Here is a 21342-nt window from a genome sequence, read left to right as displayed (position 1 = left end):
ACAGCATATCTTGAAAGAGCCTACAAAATTGACTGGAGCCTGGGAGGAGAATCATAGTGAAGCTTGGAAACGGAGCGTGCCAGGGTGCAGAGATTGTCCAGAGTCGGATACTGAATGCTCCTTGGTTTGCTAGGCAGGATCTTACAAACTTTCTGTACTGAAAAAGTTTAAAACTGCTCTCTGATCGGTAAAACTCTAGAATCCAACTATGGCATCTATTTTAAAAGACGATCCACCAAAAGGAATATGCTACTTACCAGTATGCATCTTTTCTTGGCATGGAGGAACGCACTCTTTACAACTGTCTCACTTAGCGCAAAGCATATGGAAGTGGGCAATTCCAAAAAACATCTTTCTCCTGGCAGAACACCTCCCAGGGAAGGACAATCAGATAGCGGACCTGCTCAGCAGACACAGCCAGCAGCTACACGAATGGGAGATTCACCCTCAAGTCCTCCAACCATTCTTTCAGAAATGGGGGCACCCAGAAATAGACCTGTTTGCCACAAAAGAAAACTCAAAATGCCAGTACTTTACCGCCAGGTTCCCACATCCGTTGTCACAGGGCAATGCGATATGGATGAACTGGTCAGGCAGATTTGCGTACGCTTTTCCCCCAGCTCCACTAATTCCGCTAGTGGCACGCAAACTACGGCAACAGTCAGTCACAATGATCCAGGTTGCTCCAACATGGACAAGGCAGCCATGGTACACAACATTCCTAGAACTCTCAGTAGTGCCTCATCAAAGACAAACTCACACTCAGTCTTCCAACTCAGAGCCATGGAGAAATCAAACACTCTGATCCCAATCAGTTGAACCTAGCGATCTGGCTTCTGAAGTCTTAGAGTTCGGATACCTTAACTTACCTCCAGACTGCATGAACATTATTAAGGAGGCAAGAAGGCCAACTACTAGGGCATGTTATGCAGCTAAATGGAAGAGATTTGTTATTTACTGTAACAATAACCAAATCAATCCATTAGATGCTCCTATACAAAACATCATATGCTACCTCTTGCACCTTCAAAGGTGCAACCTAGCGTATTCTTCTATAAGTCTACACTTAGCTGCTATAGCAGCATACCTCCAAAACAGACAACACCGTTCACTGTTTAGAGTACCAGCAATAAAAGCATTCATAAAGGGCCTTAAGAGTAATTCCTTCAAAAAACCCACCTTCACAAGTCTGGAATCTAAACGTTGTACTCACCAGACTTATAAGGCCTCCTTTTGAACCCCTACATTCATGTGAACTACAATTTCTCACATGGAAGGTGGCTTTCCTTATTGCTATTATCTCACTTAGAAGAGTTAGCGAGCTACAAGCACTAACTATCCAAGAACCCTTTATGCAAATACACGCAAACAGGGTAGTACTTAGTACAAACCCTAAGTTTATGCCAAAAGTCATATCCAACTTCCATATCAACCAATCTATAGAACTGCCCGTGTTCTTCCAAAATCCACAGTCAGCAGCTGAAAGAGCCCTACACACCCTAGATGTCAAGTGAGCTCTGCTATATTATGTTGACAGGACAAAGGCATTCAGAAAAACAAAACAGTTGTTTGTTGCTTTCGCACCACAACATAAAGGAAATCCCATATCAAAGTCGGGAATAGCCAGATGGATAGTTAAATGCATTCAAATAGGTTATCAAAAAGCTAAACGCACTTTAACAGTCCCCCCCAAGAGCAAACTCCACGCGCAAAATGGGGGCATCCATGGCTTTCCTAGGGATTATTCCTCTTGAGGATATCTGTAGAGCAGCCACATGGTCTACCATACACACTTTCACAAAACATTGTGTAGACGTACATTCCAAACAGCAAGCTGCTGTAGGACAGGCTGTTCTTAAAACTCTTTTTCAAACTGCTGCAGCTGGCACAGGTGACCACCGCTAGAGGAGATACTGCTATACAGTCTAGGCACAGATATGAATTCAGCAGCCCACATGCCTCGAACGGAATATGCTACTTACCAGTATGCATCTGTTCTTGGCATGTAGGGCTGCTGACATTCATATGAGCTACAGAAAGCCTGAAGCACTCTGCTTCTTGCTTTCTTCTAACCAACTCCGAATGAGGCACACGGGGGCTTAAAAAAGACTGCAGCCTTATGCTACTGGCCTTCTTCCAGCCAACCCAGAATGAGGCACACGCAGGCTGCGGAGAGACTGCAGCCTTTTGCTTTCTGCAGCCTTATGCTACTGGCCTTCTTCCAGCCAACCCAGAATGAGGCACACGCGGGTTGCGGAGTGACTGCAGCCTTTTGCTTTCTGCAGCCTTATGCTACTGGCCTTCTTCCAGCCAAACTAGAATGAGGCAAATGGGAGCTACAGAAAGACTGCGGCACTCTGCTTCTTGCCTTCTTCTAACCAACACAGAATGAGGCACACGGGGGCTGAAAAAAGACTGCAGCCTTATGCTACTGGCCTCATTCCAGACAACCTGGAATGAGGCACACACGGGCTGCGGAGAGACTGCAGCCGTCTGCTGCCGCCCTTCTTCCAGCCAACCCGGAATGAAGCACACGGGCTGCGGAGAGACTGCAGCCCTCTGCTACCGCCCTTCTTCCAGCCAACCCGGAATGAAGCACACGGGCTGCGGAGAGACTGCAGCCCTCTGCTACCGGCCTACTTCCAGCCAACCCGGAATGAGACACACACGGGCTGCGGAGAGACTGCAGCCCTCTGCTGCCGCCCTTCTTCCAGCCAACCCGGAATGAAGCACACGGGCTGCGGAGAGACTGCAGCCCTCTGCTACCGGCCTACTTCCAGCCAACCCGGAATGAGACACACCGGGGCTGAAAAAAGACTGCAGCCTTCTGCTACTGGCCTCATTCCAGCCAACCTGGAATGAGGCACACACGGGCTGCGGAGAGACTGCAGCCCTCTGCTGCCGCCCTTCTTCCAGCCAACCCGGAATGAGGCACAAACGGGCTGCGGAGAGACTGCAGCCCTCTGCTGCCGCCCTTCTTCCAGCCAACCCGGAATGAGGCACATGGGGGAAGCAGAAAGACTGCAGCACTCTGCTACTGGTCTTCTTCCAGCCACCCTAGAATGAGGCACATGGGGGCAGCAGAAAGACTGCAGCCCTCTGCTACTGGCCTTCTTCCAGCAAACCCGGAATGAGGCACATGGGGGCAGCAGAATACTACAGCCCTTCGCTACTGGCCTTCTTCGGGCCAACCTGGAATGAGGCACACACGGGTTGCGGAGAGACTGCAGTCCTCTGCTGCCGCCCTTCTTCCAGCCAACCCGGAATGAAGCACACGGGCTGCGGAGAGACTGCAGCCCTCTGCTGCCGCCCTTCTTCCAGCCAATCCGGAAAGAGGCACACACGGGCTGCGGAGAGACTGCAGCCCTCTGCTACTGGCCTTCTTCCAGCCAACCCGGAAAGAGGCCCCCGGGGCTGCAGAAAGACTGCAGCCCTCTGCTACTGGCCTTCTTCCAGCCACGCTGGAATGAGGCACATGGGGGCAGCAGAAAGACTGCAGCACTCCACTACTGGCCTTCTTCTAGCCAGTCTGCACAAGTGCTGCAAAAAGTGAAGATAATTAGCACATCAACAAGGGAACAGAGATGCACTGACCTGTGGTAGAACATCCTTGCCATCCCGACTCGCTGCTTTTCACCGCCCGACAGGACGTCCTTCCAGTCACTAACGGAGTCCCAACCTGCATGGGCAAAAACAGCATTCATGAGACACTCGAAAAATAGAACCTCACAGTGAGAGCATGTACGAGTTAATAAATTGTCAATGTAATGATGCTACCCTGGTTAGTCAATGTGACTGCAGCCACATATCTAATACCAGTACAGCATTATACACACATGATGGAGGAGACCGAATTCTTGATGTTAAAAACCTTTTGATACAATAATCAGTAGCTTGTTTTTTTTTTTTTTTTTCCATTGTGCTCGATAGTTCCTCCATGCTGGTACAAGGTATAGTTTTTAAACTATATTTTTGTCAGATTACTTTCCGTTAAAATTGCTTGAATAACTTTTAATTCTTCCCACCACTCACCCACTCCTACACCAGTTGGGGACCCCTCTGTTTACAATACCTATATACCCAGGTCCCTTTGACTTTTTGGGTTTAACCCTGTTTTTGTAATATACTTCGGGCAGACACCTGTCTGCGAGGTTTTCCTTTCCTAATTACACTTAACGTTGCCCCTTTGGGATTCATACCCAATGTTAAATGGCAGACAAGGAAATGTTATCTTACACTGAGGACTACATCAAACAACTTCTTTTAGATCCTACCAACAATTTTCTTTCATCCAACCTACCCAATCTTGACTTTACCCTTAATGATAAAATTAGTAACCTAGAACGCCTTGAGAAAAAACTCATCAGAACGAAACTGCACGGACATTTTCTTGCACAATGCTTGCAGTCTAACATTATCCCTGTAGGCCTACAGGTGAAAGTGGAACCAGCTATCTTTGTCGACGTCCCCAAGTTTAGGGAGGGCTTCAGTTTTGTCGCGAACAATTGTTCGCGACACTGGATGGTGTTAGGCATTGAAACCGCCAACGAACAGATCTCCATTCTAACTAAACAAATTTCTGATTTAAAAGCTGAGATAACTAGTGACTCAACCTTAACCAACTCGAAGGAAGCTCTCACAAAACTTGTTTCCACAATACAAGACTTCGAGACAACGACGATAAAGAAAAAACTAGAGAAACTTGCTAGAGACTTGAAATTATACGACAAGAAAAAGACGTACCCCTACCTCCAGGACGAATATTACCGACAGGATTCGCAGGGTAGATTTACCAACCGAGGTCGTGGTGCCTACAGAGGGAGAAGGAACTTTACAACTTTCTCAGATTCTTCCTATAGCTCGGGGGAAGATTCTGAACAAGCCGGTCCTAGCGGATCTTACCGATACCAGGAAGCATACGGCCCCACCTATCAACCCAACTCTTTTTTAGGACAAGGTGGATGGAGACCCCCTCGGGGCAGAGGCAACAACTGGAACAGGGGATCAGGCAGAGGACAACAGAACGTGAGAGAGGAATGGGATTCAGGCAGAGGAAGGGGGACGAAACAGGTGAATTTCACCCCCCAAGAAGAACACGGGGAGAGGTCGACCCGCAGAAAGAACTACAGGTGGTAAGACCCATCCCATCCCCTGTGATCAACATTTCAAAATACACTCTAAATGAGGATGAAATGCGAGTACTCAATCGCGGTTTATCATTTGTACCTACCGCCCTACCGAACATCTTCACCACATTGGTCGAACTTGCCAGTTTCTTTCGAAAAATTAGACTTAGATATTTTTTCAAAGACAGACCAATGCAACGCCCATCATCCACAACAGGTCTCAGGATCCCATCAACATTTGTCCCCCCAACTCACACTATGACCCAACGCATCCTCGCATATGAAAGCCTTGTCACACGAGATGTAAGGAGGATCCTGGAGGAGAGGAAATTCATTAAGTACAATATCAGCAGGGCAGAAAAAATGGCCCTAACATCCCTGAAGGAGAACAAAACAGTGGTGGTAAAACCCGCAGACAAGGGCGGTGCCATCGTAATACAGGACGTGGACAGTTACAAGAATGAAATCCTCAGGCAACTAGGAGATGGGATCAGCTATAGAAGACTACCGGGTGACCCCACAAAAGAACTGACAGCAGAAATATTACGAATCACCCAAGAAGGTCTGGACCAGGGTTTCCTATCCGACCAAGAGTTCGGATTTCTCAACCAAAAAGATCCACGACTACCGACCATTTACACCCTGCCGAAGGTGCATAAAGACTTGAACCAACCACCAGGAAGACCGATTGTCTCCGGCTGTGGCTCCATACTGGAACCCCTATGTAAATACATAGATTTCTTCCTGAAACCTTTGGCTGAAGACACTGCCACCTATATTCGGGACACTACACATACAATCAACTTAGTGGATGGATCCCCTTTTGATGCAAGACGAGAGCTACTAGCAACCTGTGACATTGTGTCGCTGTATACGAGCATACCCCAAGAAGAGGCACTCGTGGTGGCCACACTAGCACTGGATAAAAGAGAGGCTCCTGTTCGGGTCCCTACCTCCTTCATTATCTCACTCCTCAGAATTGCTATGATGAAGAATTTCTTCATGTTTCAGAATCTCTTCTATCTTCAAACCAAAGGGGTGGCTATGGGCGCAGCATTTGCACCTGACTTAGCTATTATCTTCATGTCAACATATGAAGAAACATTCGTACTTAATGACATCAATCCGTTCAGATCAAACATACGTACGTGGATGAGATACATAGATGACATCCTTTTGATTTGGACCGGTACAGAGGAGGAAATTCAAGACTTTTTTATTTGGTTGAACAGAAGATCGCAAGACATTCAATTCACCATTCAATTTGACAAAACATCTGTCAATTTTTTGGATATTTCCATCATTGCTGAGGAAGGTACATTATACACTACCCTATTCAGGAAGCCGACTGAAAGGAACGCGTTACTCCAATACTCCAGCCATCATCCACGAGGTCTGAGGGACAACTTGCCCTTTGGGCAATTCCTGCGAATACGTCGAAATTGTAGCAAGAAAGAGGACTATATGGAACAATCAGAAATCCTCAAAGTACGTTTGATGGAACGCGGCTACTCCAAACGCCTAACTACAAAAGCCAGAAAAAGAGCATGGTTTAACCATCGTGACATCCTGTTACAGCCCAATGAACAAAAACGGAAAATGGAAGAACGCCTGATTTGTGTAACGACTTTTTCCACTCGGAGCAACTCTATAAAGAAGATCATTAATAAACATTGGAATCTGATCTCCGAAGACCTGGACACTAAAGATCTACCACTGCACTCCTTCAAAAAGGCCAAGAATATACGGGACCATGTTGTTTGCTCACTTCTTGAAACCACCAAAGAACCTACTATTACCTCAATGTGGAAACTCCCACCGATTGTGGGACACTACAGATGTGGCTCCTGTAAAGCCTGTCCTACAACAATACAGACTAGAGAGTTTATCCACAAACAATTGAAAGTCACTCTAAAATCACATACCAACTGTAATACCACCAACGTGATATATTGCATCATCTGTCCATGTGATTTACCCTACATTGGACAAACACAACAACGTGCAAAGGTCAGATTTCTCCAACATTGTAGCAGAATCAAATGTAAAGTACCAGGTGCTCCAATGGTAGAACACTGTATTGAAAAAAACCATGTACCTGACAGCCTGAGGTGGGTCATTTTAGAACAGGTTACACTGGGCCCTAGGGGTGGGAGCTTAATCCCTATCTTGAATGTCAGGGAACTGAAATGGATCAATTATTTTGACTCTGTAAGAAATGGCCTTAATGAGTCTGAGAACACGTTTGCCCAACTTGCAAATGTGTAATATTCCAATCTATTCCCAGTCCTTATACCTTGTACACAGTGTTAAATGGTTTACTTGGATGTAGCCGTTAAGCAGTTAACCGCCATGTAGGCAGGTTCCTGCTGAAACAAATCTGATGACCTAACAATGCCAATATTCTTGACGTATTCCATGTTCTCTAATTTTATTATTCTCCATAATTTCTGTATATAATGTGAAATGTTTACTGTGTGTTCTACATTATTCCCCTAATCTTTAATACATTCCTTGTGGCTTAATCTCTAGCCGTGAAAAGCAGCCGAGATGCTCCGCTTCCAAAAACCCGGTAAACGTGCACGCATATTTGTTTACCAGGCTCGTTGCCAGGCTACCGCGCTGGAGTCCGTTTTCAGTTCTCTCCAACCCGCGCACTTAAGGCTCACCACGCCCCCTTCCAGGACACTTCCTGGTTACGGGAGACGCTTCCCTGCCACGAGACGTTCCGCAGCAGCTTTGCGCACACGGGTAAGCCTTGTACACTTATATGTGCAACCACTTTGGTACTCGTCTATCAGTTAGGAGGCTTTACTCATGGGCGTCATTATCTTCCCTCCCTAGACACGGCCTGAAAATAAATTCAGCGTGACTTTACCCTTGGCGCTTCCCGGATCCCGGAGACGCCCGCCTTCTTGCAAACTCTCTTATGAGTCATACCTGATGATTTCTGGTAAGCTCTCCCATATGCCCAATACTGCTCACGGAGGGACGTGGTTTAATAGTGGATCACTCTTTTTAAAAACCTGCTACCGTGTCGCCCTTGCAGATGCGGGACTATGACACGAGCCCAGCCACATTCAACCAATTTCGTGAATCTATTATTCGAAGAGTCAGTTCAGATAACTTTGGGTAAGCTCGCCGCTCTTTCACAGACGGGTGTTTACAATTTACAATTTCTTTTCGATTACTGGTTTTTCCTGTACATTTTGTTAAAAACTGTCGATCGTGTCTCTCCTTTAGACACGGAGGTTTGACACCAGATCAGCCGCTGGCTAGACTTCAAGGAGGCACTCTCTCGACTAGGGGCTATACAATATTGCAGCATTTTGTACTACTGAACCGTTTATTATACCATCTTTGCCAATAGAGGAACCCGTGTCTCGGGACGCTCTAACTTAGCTTTTATTTCCAAATACAGATCGGTTTTGCAATTTAGCAGCTCCGTCTGGGACGCCCATTCTTTCACTGCTACTCGGATATTAATTACTGGCCATCAACTCACCCTCTGACCTGCAATCTTCAGCAGGTAAAGCCCTTGTAAGCCATTTTTGTCCTCATGTGCAGCCCTCAGTGTATACACATTTTAACTATGTTCCCGGGCGGAACCACCGCTACGGTTTAGATAGGGACTATTTGCCCTGTGACAACTATTTTCTGACCTTAATTTTCTGTCTTAACCCTAGGAGTTTTTGCCCAACCCCCCACCACCCCTTTTGTCCTGAAGAAGACCCGCACTGTAAGGTTCAATCACCCTACGATCAATTGGGTCGAAACGTAGACTGTTTATCTACCCCTCATCAACTCCTATCACCGGCGCGATTTTCACGGCTTCATAGGAGCTTGGAACTTTTGTTGAAAAATCCCCTGATTTTTCTGTTACTTTCTAAGACCCTGACTGGACAGGGATCTTTGTTGAATTCATACTAGAATCCTTAAATGTATGTTTTCTGTTTCTAATGAATTGAATAGTGAGTCACATCTTTCGTATGAACTTTACTACCTCCCCCTTTCCTCCCTTTCTTTATCTGGGCACATGAACTAATTAACAATTACGTATGTATTTTGTTCTGTATTAAATACATTCAACTGTGATGAAAAAATGCATGGTGAATAAAACACTGCATTTTTAAACTATATTTTTGTCAGATTACTTTCCGTTAAAATTGCTTGAATAACTTTTGATTCTTCCCACCACTCACCCACTCCTACACCAGTTGGGGACCCCTCTGTTTACAATACGGTACAAAAGAAAGCAACACCATAGTGTGCAGATTTGTGTTTTCCGGTCTTTAATATAACTGTGCTCCAGTCAGTGCTTAATTTGAGCCGGTGGTTCCTGGTGCTCGGCACTGACACTTAATTGCCGGAACCTGCACTTATGACAACTGCCAAATGGTGGCACTGTTTGTGCAATTTAAAGATGAGCAGAAAAATAGTTGTTTGTTATTTCAGTATTCATTAAGAACAATTAATAGTTGCCACTCAAGCCTTTCTTAAAGCTTTGGCGGCCTAGAACAGTTTGAATTGTCACTCTTGTAACAGTGCGATGGTTGGTAGTTTTGCAAGTACTGTGGCAGTGTAAAGCCACTGTACTTTTTTTTTTACACAAATTAGGCCCTGGTTCCAGTGGTACCTGCCAATCAAGGGTCTCCGTAGGTCAAAGATTGGCCCTGGATCCAGTTTATGTTGGAGTACGTGCACTGTAAGCCTGCTGAACATATGGTATTGCACAATCACACGTATGCCCTCTGAAAACTACTAGATAGTGGAGTTTGCTGGGCAGCCATACTGATCTTACGAGACACTGGCAAGAACACAACACAGGAAAGGCATTCGGGCTTAAATAGCTATAAAAGCGACCCGAAGTAGGGAGATAGCTTAGCCCCACACCAAGCCTAAGGTGCTCGGAGCTACCAGTCCCCTATATGAGTAGTGTTCTGGCACCGAAGGAGTGAACTGAGATGGCACTAACATTTTCCTGATCAACAGCAGGCAACAACTGTAGCCTAACGGGAATAAATTGTCCAGTGTTATGCATTACTTCAGAGAATATACAGAAAAATATGGCCAATGTGTTTTGCCTTAGATACTTGGTTACCAATCCATGCACAGTGAGGACCTGTTTATATGCAGTTTAAGAACTCTTGTTTACAGTCCATGTTGGGATCTATTAAAAAACAAAAGTTGATGTGCGTGATAAAACCTTAACAGGCCACTCTGCTGAGACTTAAGTAGCAGAATGGGAAGACAGGGTGGTTAAGACTAGTGACCTGGGATCTGAACAGGATCTACACAATATGCTGTAAACAGTATAGACTCGCTCAGAGCCCCGCTCCAAACTCTACAAAGACTCGCTCAGAGCCCCGCTCCAAACTCTACAAAGACTCGCTCAGAGCCCCGCTCCAAACTCTACAAAGACTCGCTCAGAGCCCCGCTCCAAACTCTACAAAGACTCGCTCAGAGACCTGCTCCAAAGTCTACAAAGACTCGCTCAGAGACCTGCTCTAAACTCTACAAAGACTCGCTCAGAGCCCCGCTCCAAACTCTACAAAGACTCGCTCAGAGACCTGCTCCAAACTCTACAAAGACTCGCTCAGAGACCTGCTCCAAACTCTACAAAGACTCGCTCAGAGCCCCGCTCCAAACTCTACAAAGACTCGCTCAGAGCCCCGCTCCAAACTCTACAAAGACTCGCTCACAGCCCCGCTCCAAACTCTACAAAGACTCGCTCAGAGCCCCGCTCGAAACTCTACAAAGACTCGCTCAGAGCCCCGCTCCAAACTCTACAAAGACTCGCTCAGAGCCCCGCTCCAAACTCTACAAAGACTCGCTCAGAGCCCCGCTCCAAACTCTACAAAAAGACTCTCTCAGAGCCCAGCTCCAAACCCTGCTCCAAACTCTACTAAGACTCGCTCAGAGCCCCGCTCCAAACTCTACAAAGACTCGCTCAGAGCCCAGCTCCAAACTCTACAAAGACTCGCTCAGAGCCCTGCTCCAAACTCTACAAAGACTCGCTCAGAGCCCTGCTCCAAACTCTACAAAGACTCGCTCAGAGCCCTGCTCCAAACTCTACAAAGACTCGCTCAGAGCTCTGCTCCAAACTCTACAAAGACTCGCTCAGAGACCTGCTCCTAACTCTACAAAGACTCGCTCAGAGACCTGCTCCAAACTCTACAAAGACTCGCTCAGAGCCCCGCTCCAAACTCTACAAAGACTCGCTCAGAGCCCCGCTCCAAACTCTACAAAGACTCGCTCAGAGCCCAGCTCCAAACCCTACAAAGACTCGCTCAGAGCCCCGCTTCAAACTCTACAAAGACTCGCTCAGAGCCCCGCTCCAAACTCTACAAAGACTCGCTCAGAGACCTGCTCCAAACTCTACAAAGACTCGCTCAGAGCCCCGCTCCAAACTCTACAAAGACTCGCTCAGAGCCCCGCTCCAAACTCTACAAAGACTCGCTCAGAGCCCCGCTCCAAACTCTACAAAGACTCGCTCAGAGCCCCGCTCCAAACTCTACAAAGACTCGCTCAGAGCCCCGCTCCAAACTCTACAAAGACTCGCTCAGAGCCCCGCTCCAAACCCTACAAAGACTCGCTCAGAGCCCCGCTCCAAACTCTACAAAGACTCGCTCAGAGCCCTGCTCCAAACTCTACAAAGACTCGCTCAGTCTTGCACCGCTGGGAGCACAAGGTGGGTGTGGCACGCTCGCAGGCGCAGACTTAGGGAGACTGTCTGATTTCAAGCTAGGACCAACATTGCTGCTCCTGCTCAGGAGTTTAATTGGTACTCTGTTTGGTTTCGTTGGACAGCCTTGAAAATGACAGCAAGCAATTTTCAGATCCAAAAGAAATTAAGGATTGATTTGTAGTATATAACGGCAGCCCTCGTTAACCGGTCTCTTGTCATACAGACGGACTGGGAGAGGCAAACTTCAAATGTGTGTGTTCTTTCATGAATTCTTTTCATGGCAGTTCGTTGGGCCTTCACTGGACAGGTGTTTACTAGCAGCCCTACCTAGTTGCATAGTTCCATGCGTGAAGCGCTGCTCAAGGTTTTTTTCTTTGAATTCTGGGACTTGTAGTCTTGTTTATTTCATTACAAATCAGGCTAAATACAAGTGCATCTACTTAATGAAGTACTTCTTTGTTATCTCTGATAAGTAATTTGTTTCTAGAGTATGTTTCATCCTTTCAAACACCATGAAAAGAGGTGTGATCAGAGCCAATGCCCACAGGACAAAGATCCTTGGAACTGCAGGCGTGCGCACATCACAGTCCATACAGGACAATATGTGAGCCCTTCTGCTAAAACCCAAAGCAAGTCACTGTGGCTGACAACAGTACATGTCCCCTTAGTGTCACAACCAGCACACTGCATGTGAACGTCCCATCAGGCCACATCCGCGGCCAAGCTCTTACCTCCCTCACGCTGCACGATGTAGTTGAGGTTCACAATGTCGAGGATCTCCTCCAGTCGCCGGTCAGAGAGGTTCTTCTCTCTCATGTCTTCTGCGGTATCTGGGTAGATCACTTGGTCACGCAGCGTTCCCACCGACATGTAGGGCCTTCGGAGAGAAAAGTCACAGGTGAGCCCAAACCCAATTAGCTTGACAAACAGGTGTCTACAGGCGAACCTGGACCCCATCAGCCTAACAAACTGGTGTTTAAAAGTGAACCTGGACCCCCCATCAGCCTTACAAACCAGTGTCTACAGGCAAGCCTTGACCCCCATCAGCCTTACGAACTGGTGTCTACAGGTGAGCCCAGACCCCCATCAGCCTGACAAACCAGTGTCTACAGGTGAGCCCAAACCGACTCAACCCAACAAACAGGTTGTCTCTAGATGAGCCCGCACCCCATCAGCATGACAAACCAGTGTCTACAGGTGAGCTTGACCCCATCAGCCTGACAAACAGGTGTCTACAGGGGGCAACATTTGTGAGCAAGTATAGGGAGTACCTGCTAAAACTGTAACCCCTTCCACGCGGGGCTAATTTCACCGCAGTGCAGGGGGAAGTGGTGCTCGTGCCGAGCCCAGATTGTCATGCTGCACAGTGGAGCTGAGCTCATGACGAGCTGGGCTCGTCACGACTCCGTCCACTCCTTTAGAACGCCTGGGAATTAGCCCTGTGTGGGTCGTCCGCTGCAGTTATGATGAGCTCAGCGCGCCATGAGCACAGCTCCGAGATGTGCTTGTCATAAGCATGCAAGGGATTAAGGAGAGTTTCCCCCTTCTGCCTGGCTTGCTGTGTTTGAAAATAGGCTGAAGGGAAGCACGTTTTGGTTCTATGAGCCGGTTTACTGCCGGGAAATAGCCAAAACCTTAACACCCTTGCACAGCACTATATAGATATCAAGAAAACATTTATTTAATTTAACACAAACCCCATAGCCTGCAGGACAAACCTGCAACAAGTGTTCTCTTGTGCAGATCCTGAGCCACAAAAAGAAGTGTTAAAAGACATTCACTATGGCCATTCTCAACTCACCCACATACATGCATTCCCAGCCCACTTTCTCCATGTTGGCTGGACGCCTGAATAATCGGTCTACCTGTCCAATGTTCACTCTTTCTGGACGTATTCTGAATTTGTTCCGTTTCACTGTAATGCACCCCCCCCCCCCCCCCCCCCCCCAGCCTCAGACTCGTGAAGGAAGGCTCTTCTACTTCATGTACAATTACATAAAAACAGGTCTGCCTCAAGATAGGGGCCCGCTTTCATTCCCGCTAGAAGGTGCCAAACCTGTATTCAGAAGCTAGCATGTAGCATCCTCTCTGGAACAAGGACGTCTTCCAGATGCCCCTTCTTTGTTGGTGTCTGGTTGGGTTTTTGATTCCTGAATGTCCCTTTGTGTCATGGGTTTTGGATTATTGAAGGCTTCTTTGATGAGGTCTGGCTGAGTTTTAATCTCTAGAAAGCTTCTGTAGTGGACAACCTGTAAATGAGCTTTGGTTTCCATTATGTGGATGTTTACCGCTCCTCATCACCTGTGAGCGCATCCCGGGCTTGCCTGGAGGGGTTTGCTGAAGAGCCGGGTCTTCCGCTTCTTGCGGAATTCAAGATGCAACAAGGAGGCTCCGATGTGGTGTGGGAGGTCATTCCATGCTTTAGGAGCGATGTAGGAGAAGGCACGACCTCATGATCAGCCTTTGCGTAATACATGTACGTGTCAGTTCGGCTGGGCAGAGGTGCCTAGTGGGTTAGTGAAACTGCCCGTGGTAATTCAGGTGGGCTGGACCTTTGTTGTGTAGTGATTGGTATGCAGGGTTGATGTATCGGATGCCAGTGTAGTTCTCTTAGGTGTGGTGTGAAGTTAGACAGACGTAATGCGGTCTGCTTGGGTTTTGAATTCTAGAAGGAGTCTTTCTTTGGACCGCCTGTAACTGCGCTTCGGCTCCTGTGATGTGTCTACGATGATGTCTGGTTGGGTTTTGAACTCTAGAAGGGTTCTTTCTTCGACCGCCTGTAACTGAGCTTCGGCTTCTGTGATGTGTCTTACTACGATGGTGTCTGGTTGGGTTTTGAACTCTAGAAGGTGTCTTTCTTCAACTGCCTATAACTGAGTTTCGGCTTCTGTGATGTGTCTTACTAGGATGGTGTCTGGTTGGGTTTTGAACTCTAGAAGGGTTCTTTCTTCAACTGCCTGTAACTGAGCTCTGGTGAGGTTTGTTTCCAAGGTGTCCGGTTGGGTTTTGAATTCTGTAGTGACTCTTTGTTTGATGGTGTCTGACTTGAGATCCATTAAGTCATCATGAAGTTTAGTGGGATCAGAAGCCCACTTGTACGCTTTCACTTAAAAACAAAAACACAGGAGTATGGACTGACTGCTCCGGTTTATGAGTTCCCTGATCACCAGACTGGTGACCTGGGCAACAGACCACTCATCTAGAAATGTAATCTCCCTGCCAAGTGACACGTGGACTTGGATGATACAACAGTAAAAATGCTTTTATCTCAGTTGTATTTGAATTTCACAACAGGATACACCCTTGTACCCGCGTTGCGTTTGCCAACTGTGTAACTTTTACACGCAGGTCTACTTTGTGAACATAAATTAGTTCTAAGCTTCAGAGGGCCTGATGCCCTCACTGACCCAACAAGGTTGGACAGCGGTCACTGCGCCACAGAGAACAGAGGTCAGGAGAAGCCACAGGAGACCCCCTGCTTGAGCACTCTGGGCTGTGAGAAGCCACAGGAGACCCCCTGCTTGAGCACTCTGGGCACTGAGAAGCCACAGGAGACCCCCTGCTTGAGCACTCTGGGCTGTGAGAAGCCACAGGAGTCCCCCTGCTTGAGCACTCTGGGCTGTGAGAAGCCACAGGAGTCCCCCTGCTTGAGCACTCTGGGCTGTGAGAAGCCACAGGAGTCCCCCTGCTTGAGCACTCTGGGCTGTGAGAAGCCACAGGAGTCCCCCTGCTTGAGCACTCTGGGCTGTGAGAAGCCACAGGAGACCCCCTGCTTGAGCACTCTGGGCTGTGAGAAGCCACAGGAGACCCCCTGCTTGAGCACTCTGGGCTGTGAGAAGCCACAGGAGACCCCCTGCTTGAGCACTCTGGGCTGTGAGAAGCCACAGGAGACCCCCCTGCTTGAGCACTCTGGGCTGTGAGAAGCCACAGGAGTCCCCCTGCTTGAGCACTCTGGGCTGTGAGCAGCCACAGGAGACCCCCTTCTTGAGCACTCTGGGCTGTGAGCAGCCACAGGAGACCCCCTGCTTGAGCACTCTGGGATGTTCCTCAAGAAGAGCCTTTTCCCCGCATCTTACATCGGAAGTATTTGGCAAACTCCACAGGGTCTACACCAGGTATTTCACCCACCGTGGATTGTTCACAATGGTGTCTCTATATGTTCTTACGTTTAAACTGCACATAGCAGCGTTTCTGACCTGCATTCCCTGTTTAATAGGGCAGGAAATAGAAGCCTGGGATAACTGAAAATAAGTTAGGTGGATACTGTTGGTTTCAGAAGGTCAATAAAAAACATTTTAAAATTGTGCTTGCATTACAAGACTAACACTATTTCCACCTAGGCATTATTTTTTAAGTCACAACATTCTGCTTCTAGGTTCAGAGTAGATTGCACCCGGACAGACTGCCCAAAGCTCCGCAGACAAATCCGATTCATGGACCACCAGAGACCCTGGAAGTACAGCTCAATCCCAAATCTCTATTCCACAAACGTACACTGTGGCAGATGAAGCTCTAGATGTACATACTCTATCCATGTTGGATTATTGTTAAATTATTATTGAAGGCTTTTACCTGATCTGAATGACGTAGCCATATTATTGACCAAAACAAGGACGTCGGGTCAATTACAAAGGTGTGTACACAGGCCTGTCAACAGTGACTCTGCAGAAGGAGCCGGGCCCACACCCACACTGGGATGAGCATTAGAAATATAAATACACAGATATACATGTACAGGAATTACTGCTTTTCGGCAATCATTCAATAAATGTTGATTAATGGAGTCAATCATTTAGAGTGTTCGATAATGTTTTTATGGCTAAATAAGTATTTCAATGACTAAAGCAGGATGAGTCTACATGAAACATTTACTGATGGAAAAAATAAATCAATGAGCACAGGCCGCACATTCTCAGATGGTGTACGCTCAATTCCTTATATGAACCTTCTGCATTCATCACTTCATGCTTCTGATTCTTCAAGGAGCGCTCGACGCACCGGCACTGCTCAGTTATCGTCTGTGGAACCCGGTCATTAGGAGACTAGAGTTACAGACCCAGGCCTCGCCGCGCAGACCCAGGCCTCGCCGCGCAGACCCAGGCCTCGCCGCGCAGACCCAGGCCTCGCCGCGCAGACCCAGGCCTCGCCGCGGAGACCCAGGCCTCGCCGCGCAGACCCAGGCCTCGCCGCGCAGACCCAAGCCTCGCCGCGCAGACCCAGGCCCAGGCCTCGCCGCGCAGACCCAGGCCTCGCCGCGCAGACCCAGGCCTCGCCGCGCAGACCCAGGCCTCGCCGCGCAGACCCAGGCCTCGCCGCGCAGACCCAGGCCTCGCCGCGCAGACCCAGGCCTCGCCGCGCAGACCCAGGCCTCGCCGCGCAGACCCAGGCCTCGCCGCGCAGACCCAGGCCTCGCCGCGCAGACCCAGGCCTCGCCGCGCAGACCCAGGCCTCGCCGCGCAGACCCAGGCCTCGCCGCAGAAAGTCGCGCTGCAGTGAAGCGGAGCCCACCCAACCCCTATGTAAAGTAGCTCCCTGCTCGGCCAGCACTCTGTGCTATTCCGGTCCGAGCACGCCTTACCTCTGCGGGATGTAGAACATGTGCTTGGGAGGGGGCTTGTACAGCACGCCGCTGTAGGCAGGCCAAAGCCCTCCCAGGATCCGGAAGAGGGAGCTCTTACCGCAGCCGTTGGGCCCTGTGATTAGGAGGTGCATACCTTCCTCGACCTGAAGAGGAAACACAAGGTGACACAAACGTGAGACAGACACCACCAACATGGGAACGACAGACAGACACCCCAAGCGCCGTTATGAAAGGCAGTTAAGACCTCTCCAACATTGACAAACACTCCAACTGATCCCAACAAGGCCCTCTATGTGACTCTGCTTTAGAAGGATTTAGGGCCACGAGTCCTAGGACGTGTGGCCCTGAGCAAAAGCATGTCCATCAGAAGAAGGGGGTTACCAATCCTCATGAACACGTCACATGATGTGAAATCCCAGGTTGTAGAAGGAGCCAGCAGAACATGCACGAAAAGACAAAAAGGTATAGCATGTGCTTAAAACTCTGGATTGTGCCAATATCCCCCGCTACCCTCTCTTCTCCGGTCTTTAACACAGGAGAGCAGAGTCCAGTCAGGGTCAGCACTGCCCATGGATTGTGCCACTATCTCCCGCTACACCCTCCTCTCTGGTCTTTTCCTGTGCTCGTGACGACACAAGGAGAAGAATTCCAGACTAGACCAAGTGTGATGGTGCCACCCGTGAACACCCAGGGCCTGACCGCTCTTCCAAACCAAGAAGACTTCTGAAGAAGCGGAAGTGTTGAGGGTGAAAAGGACAGTACCACCACCCTCCCCCCTTGAGTCATCAAGAAAGACTGCAGGACCTGCTGGACAGAGGACAGGGCCGACTCACCCCTACCTCAACAGGGCGGCCATCAGACCAGTTGTGTTCCATGCCTGATCACACACTGATGCTAAGGCCATGCCGGGTACCATATTCCCAGGTGCACCACCGCCCCTGAACCCAGGCTCTCGTTGCTATTACAGAGAACTATATAACTCCTGAAAAAGTTGGCTCAGTCATGTGAATGCAGCGGGCAGAGGCCTGCGGTGGCACATTCAGCCTGGCATCGGATCCACACCACATCACAGTGAAGGCTGGAAAGACTACTTGTCATCCAAGCACATGGGACCGGGCCACAAGGTGGAACTGTAGCCTCTGCCTGCTCTGCTCACACACCCCTCTTCCCACGACCATGAGACACCACACTTACAACCCCAGCTCCTGCACTGGCGTAGTGCTCTTCACTCACTGCTCAAGCTGTTGTGTTTGTAGAACACTACACACCCCAGCAGCTGCATCATTCGTTGTGCAGTTTTGCCACCGCAGCTAGCGCATCGGCATAGTACAGTTTACGCACACCTCCACTCACAGCTCCTGCATCGTTCAGTTTACTCACACCTCCACTCACATCATACTCACAGCTCCTGCAGCTAGTGCATCGGCATGGTACAGTTTACTCACACCTCCACTCGCATCCTACTGCAGCTAGCGCATCGGCATAGTACAGTTTACGCACACCTCCACTCACAGCTCCTGCATCGTTCAGTTTACTCACACCTCCACTCACATCCTACTCTCAGCTCCTGCAGCTCGCGCATTGGCATGGTACAGTTTACGCACACCTCCACTCACAGCTCCTGCATCGTTCAGTTTACTCACACCTCCACTCGCATCTTACTAACAGATTCTGCAGTTTCTGCAACGGAATGGTACAGTTTACTCACACCTCCACTCACATCATACTCTCTGCTCCTGCAGCTAGCGCATGGGCATGGTACAATACACGCACACGTCCCCTTGCATCCTATTCACAGCTCCTACATTGGCATGGAACCGTTTACTCACACCTCCACTCACATCATACTCACAGCTCCTGCAGCTGGCGCATCGGCATGGTACAGTTTACGCACGCCTCCACTCACATCATACTCACACCTACTGCAGCTAGCGCATCGGCATAGTACAGTTTACGCACATCTCCACTCACAGCTCCTGCATCGTTCAGTTTACTCACACCTCCACTCACATCCTACTCTCAGCTCCTGCAGCTAGCGCATTGGCATGGTACAGTTTACGCACACCTCCACTCACATCATACTCACAGCTCCTGCAGCTAGCGCATCGGCATAGTACAGTTTACGTACATCTCCACTCACAGCTCCTGCATCGTTCAGTTTACTCACACCTCCACTCACATCCTACTCTCAGCTCCTGCAGCTAGCGCATCGGCATGGTACAATACACGCACACGTCCCCTTGCATCCTATTCACAGCTCCTACATTGGCATGGAACCGTTTACTCACACCTCCACTCACATCCTACTCTCAGCTCCTGCAGCTAGTGCATCGGCATGGTACAGTTTACGCACACCTCCACTCACATCCTACTCACAGTTCCTGCATCGGCATGGTATAGTTTACTCACACCTCCACTCACATCTCACTCTCCGCTCCTGCAGCTAGCGCATCGGCATGGTAGTTTACTCACACGTCCACTTGCATCCTACTCACAGCTCCTGCATTGTTCAGTTTACTCACACCTCCACTCGCATCTTACTAACAGATTCTGCAGTTTCTGCAACGGAATGGTACAGTTTACTCACACCTCCACTCACATCATACTCTCTGCTCCTGCAGCTAGCGCATGGGCATGGTACAATTTACGCACACCTCCACTTGCATCCTACTCACAGCTCCTGCATCGGCATGGTATAGTTTACTCACACCTCCACTCACATCCAACTCTCAGCTCCTGCAACTAGCACATCGGCATGGTACAATTTACGCACACGTCCCCTTGCATCCTATTCACAGCTCCTGCATTGGCATGGAACCGTTTACTCACACCTCCACTCACATCTCACTCTCCGCTCCTGCAGCTAGTGCATCGGCATGGTACAGTTTACGCACACCTCCACTCGCATCCTACTCACAGCTCCTGCATCGGCATGGTACAGTTTACGCACACCTCCACTCACAGCTCCTGCATCGTTCAGTTGACTCACACCTCCACTCACATCCTACTCTCAGCTCCTGCAGCTAGTGCATCGGCATGGTACAGTTTACTCACACCTCCACTCACATCATACTCCCAGCTCCTGCAGCTAATTTGAATTTAAAAACATTTGTATAGCGCGCTTATACCACGCGGTTTCATGGCGCTTTTCAGATTGCGAGGTGACAGCAGGGGCAGAGGAAGTTAGACAGCGAAAGCTCGGGAGAAGAGCAAGGTTTTAAGGCTTTTTCGAAACTCTGTGTAAGAAGATGTCATACGGAGTTCCACAGGGAGGGAGTTCCAAAACACAGGAGCGAGAACCACAAGTTTTGTTCCGCCAGCCTTTTTCTTTTTAAAATCGAGGGATGGTCAAGAGTGCCATGTGGGTGGAGCGAAGCTCTCTACCCGGTGTGTAAGGCTTAATGGTAGAGCAAATAAACTCCGGAGCGGTACCCATTTTGGCCTGGAAAGTAAGGCAACCAAGTTTGAACAAGGCTCGCTCTTTCACCGGCAGCCAGTGTAGTGCCTGCAATAGAGGAGTTGCACGATGGAATTTAGGCAGGCCATGGACCAGGCGGGCAGCCTGGTTCTGCACTAGTTGCAGGCGGTGAATAGCATAGGCCGGCGCGCCATTATAGATAATGTTGCCATAATCAAGGCGCGAGAGCACCATTGCCATCACTATGATCTTTAGTGCAGGAAGGGAAAAGAAACGGGAAATCTTCCTAATAGTTCTGAGGGAGAAAAAACAAGAGGAAACAACTGAACTAACCTGTGAGTGGACAGAGAGTGAGGGATTAAGGAGGATACCGAGAGTTTTGACTTTAGGAACGGGGAGTGGGGGGACACCAAGTGAGAGGGGCCAGTGGGACGGGGACCAGGGGCTGCAACCACCTCCGGTCAAGACTAACTCCGTCTTGTCCGGATTGAGTTTGAGGTGGTTGCAGTTCATCCAATCCTGGATGAAC

The 21342-nt window shown here is 48.9% G+C and overlaps 1 protein-coding gene across 3 annotated transcripts in view; it reads right to left on the bottom strand.

Moving 5' to 3' along the window:
- Nucleotides 1–21342, bottom strand: part of ABCD1 (ATP binding cassette subfamily D member 1) — a 184368-nt gene that overhangs the window by 60089 nt on the left and 102937 nt on the right. For all 3 annotated transcript variants that reach the window (XR_015300635.1, XR_015300636.1, XM_086940223.1), the window contains exons 6-8: nt 17393–17538; nt 12546–12691; nt 3595–3679 (exon numbers count right to left, since the gene is read on the bottom strand). Coding sequence is in view for 1 of the 3 variants with exons in the window: in XM_086940223.1 (XP_086796349.1) it covers nt 3595–3679; nt 12546–12691; nt 17393–17538 (377 nt within the window). In the remaining 2 variants the exon portion in view is untranslated. The remainder of the gene's footprint in view (nt 1–3594; nt 3680–12545; nt 12692–17392; nt 17539–21342) is intronic.

Source organism: Lissotriton vulgaris, chromosome 10 (assembly GCF_964263255.1).
Source record: "Lissotriton vulgaris chromosome 10, aLisVul1.2, whole genome shotgun sequence".
Classification (NCBI taxonomy): domain Eukaryota; kingdom Metazoa; phylum Chordata; class Amphibia; order Caudata; family Salamandridae; genus Lissotriton; species Lissotriton vulgaris.
Note: the sequence above shows the minus strand (reverse complement) of the source record. Positions and strands in the feature narration are given on the sequence as shown.